Source organism: Limulus polyphemus, unplaced genomic scaffold (genome assembly GCF_000517525.1).
Source record: "Limulus polyphemus unplaced genomic scaffold, Limulus_polyphemus-2.1.2 Scaffold13075, whole genome shotgun sequence".
NCBI lineage: Eukaryota > Metazoa > Arthropoda > Merostomata > Xiphosura > Limulidae > Limulus > Limulus polyphemus.
The window spans coordinates 6,601-9,824 of NW_013678685.1; the positions used below are offsets into that span (position 1 = coordinate 6,601).

The following is a 3,224-nucleotide window of genomic DNA, read 5'->3' on the forward strand; positions in this document are numbered from 1 at the left end:
GGGAGGTCCAGTTCAATCTACACTTTGATCAACGCATGTTATTGGGTTATACTAGTTTCGGAGAATTCCACTCCTCATCAGTAACCCTGAACACAAGTTAACCAAACAGAGATAAGCAGGACCTATATCATAGCTTATCTCTATCTTATTACTGACATGTCTTTGTGACAGTTAGAAAACATGAAACATATAGTTAAAACTGCATAGGCAACAAAGATATCAAAATTTAATAATAGGGTGAACAATTGGCAAATTTTATATTTTTATTTAAAGAAGGATGACGTATTGTTTGTAAGCTGTAGGATCCAACAAAGAACGCTAGCTCGAAATGTCATCCTTCTTTAAATAAAAAAACTTCCCAATTGTTCACCCTATTATATAAATTAGTTAGAAAACATGAATCAATCATGGTGTTCTTCTCAATTCTGAGGTTCAACGAATATGATTCTTCTTTGTTCCTCGCTGCTGTACATTTTCTATTTTTTATATAAGTCCAACAGTTACCTTTGCATGCTCCAATATCACTTCATAGGTTTTAGAAAAATGTAGGATAAAAAAACTTCAATAACCTGAGCACTTGTAAGAGTGGAATTTCTTCACCTCTGAAGAAGGAAGGCTTACCTTCTGAGAGCTTCTTGAATTGTTACTGAAATGTTTAATGCAAAGTGCTGATATAGTTAGGGTTTTCTTAATATGAAACTAGACAAAAATTCTCTAATGTTATAAGTAAACAAACATTATCTGGCCCATCCATTGTTTCTGGAAATTGAGAAATGATGTAAGCCATCACATCTGAGTGACCATGAAGCACTGCTAGATGTAGCGGGCTAGCTCCCAGATGATCACGGCTAAGGGCAAATCTCTTTCTAGTTATGACTTGTTTCACTTCTGTTAAATTTCCTCGTACTACTGCCTCGTGAACAGCCCGGATCCTGGCCTGGAAAGAAGATTTGTACTTCAATATAGTGCACGCATGAATAAAAGAACATAGGGCAGGTAACCAGATTAAAGTAAACAGTTCACTAAAATAGTTGTGTGTATGATACATCATGTAACGTCAAGTATGATACACCACGTAACTTCAAGTATGATACAGCACGTAACGTCAAATATGATACACCACATAACGTCAAATATGATACACCATGTAACGTCAAATATGATACACCATGTAATGTCAAGTATGATACATCACCTAATGTAAAATATGATACACGAGTAACGTCAAGTATGATACACCACGTAACGTCAAGTATGATACACCACATAACGTCAAATATGATACACCATTTAACGTCAAATATGATACACCACGTAATGTCAAATATGATACACCACGTAACGTCAAATATGATACACCATGTAACGTCAAATATGATACACCATGTAATGTCAAATATGATACACCATGTAACATCAAGTATCATACACCATGTAACGTCAAATATGATACACCACGTAATGTCAAATATGATACTCCATGTAACATCAAATATGATACACCATGTAACATCAATTTTGTTTCATGTTCTTGGTATAATTTTGTTTTGTACAGTTAAGTTGAGACAAACTAATTATGTTTGTACACAGAAACAATATATATATATATGTATCCGTGTTTGTGTTCGTGATTAAAACACAAGTATTACAGCAAATACACCATATAAAAAAAATACCTAGCTTAATACATGTAAGAAAAGGTCTCAGAGTCAAGATTTGAGCACATTAAGGTAAGTAACATATTTTATAAACATATTTACTCAATACATTACTTTAACATTTATTGAATTAAGTTTGAGGTCTCCAAAGACTTTCCTAGGTGGATATAAATATAACACTAAGATGTTTTCTAAAAATGTCCAACCTGTATTTTCAATCAAAGCTCACAACAAAAGAATGAAATAAAAACAATATATATATATTATTTCCAACAATACCTTAGAAGCAAGCACACATAATAAAAACCTCAATAAAAGAAAAGACAAGAAAACTGGGCTTTCAGTGTGACACCATTATTTTTTAATTGATGTTTAACAAATGTTATGAAAAACTTAAATGTTTCCTCACTTTTAAGAGAGAAATTAACTACTGTAATCCTATGTATGTATTCAGTACGTGCAGATAAATTTTTAGCCTATATTTGGAGCTGAATAAGAAAATCAAACCAATATTGAATCTTATCCAACTGAAAGTGACAAAATAAGTAATATAAAAAACAAACGAGGAGAAGCAATTAATGAACTAAAGTATAAAACTTATATTACTACAAAAATCTTAAGACATATTATTGTTACGAACAACCTGAAATGTAGTTTTAAAAAATAAATAAATGAATTTCATTTATTGTTTGCTAACTTTTCAATAAATATTATTGTCTATTTCTTTAAATTTTAAACTTTGACAGATATTTCAAAGTGTTTGCTAGTAATGTATGTTTAAACTTTAGTCTAATTACTCAAACCCTCACCATGTAAGCTGGAACCAAATCTAAGAATTCTTGAACTTGTTTGTTATCAGAACTTCGACCAATGAGTTTGTCACCCTGTCCTGCAATAATGACATGTTCTAATCTCATCAGGTCTGCTTCCTCAATCCAGTGATCTATCAAGCTCTTCAGATACTCTGTAACAATTCAGTGTAATTCAGACACAGATTAGGCTTAAGTCTTTCTGACATACATCTTTATAAAGACATGTGAAATATTTTACTGAAAGATAAAACTATTACAATAAAAGATAATAAAAAATATAAAATAGTCAACAATTAAGTTATTTCACGAATCTTTACAGAGACTGAATTAGATTTTTTTTTTATTCTTTGGTTTAAATGTTTGAAGTGTTCCTGATAAAAATTATCAGAAAATAATTTACATGTTATGGGGTTGTTTTGTGTTGTGGTAAGCTTTAGTAACTTCTTCATATAGAAGGCTTGATATTTGTTTGGCAGTGAAAGTTTTAGCTGTGGTTTTTCTTATAATTAGTGTGTACAAGGTATCTTTTAAATACAGAGCAATATCAAGCAGTTGTTTTGTGTTGTGGTAAGCTTTAGTAACTTCTTCATATAGAAGGCTTGATATTTGTTTGGCAGTGAAAGTTTTAGCTGTGGTTTTTCTTATAGTTAATGTGTACCAGGTATCTTTTAAATACAGAGCAATATCAAGCAGTTGTTTTGTGTTGTGGTAAGCTTTAGTAACTTCTTCATATAGAAGGCTTGATATTTGTTTG

The 3,224-nt window shown here is 31.3% G+C and overlaps 1 protein-coding gene across 1 annotated transcript in view; it reads right to left on the reverse strand.

Annotated features, from left to right (window-relative positions):
* Positions 1-2,622, reverse strand: part of LOC106477156 (putative ankyrin repeat domain-containing protein 31) — a gene marked incomplete at both ends in the record, with an annotated part of 8,943 nt that extends 6,321 nt beyond the window's left edge. The window contains 2 exons of the mRNA XM_013937749.1: positions 737-937; positions 2,468-2,622. Of these exons, the coding sequence (XP_013793203.1) occupies positions 737-937; positions 2,468-2,622 (356 nt within the window). The remainder of the gene's footprint in view (positions 1-736; positions 938-2,467) is intronic.
* Positions 2,623-3,224: the final 602 nt, after the last annotated feature.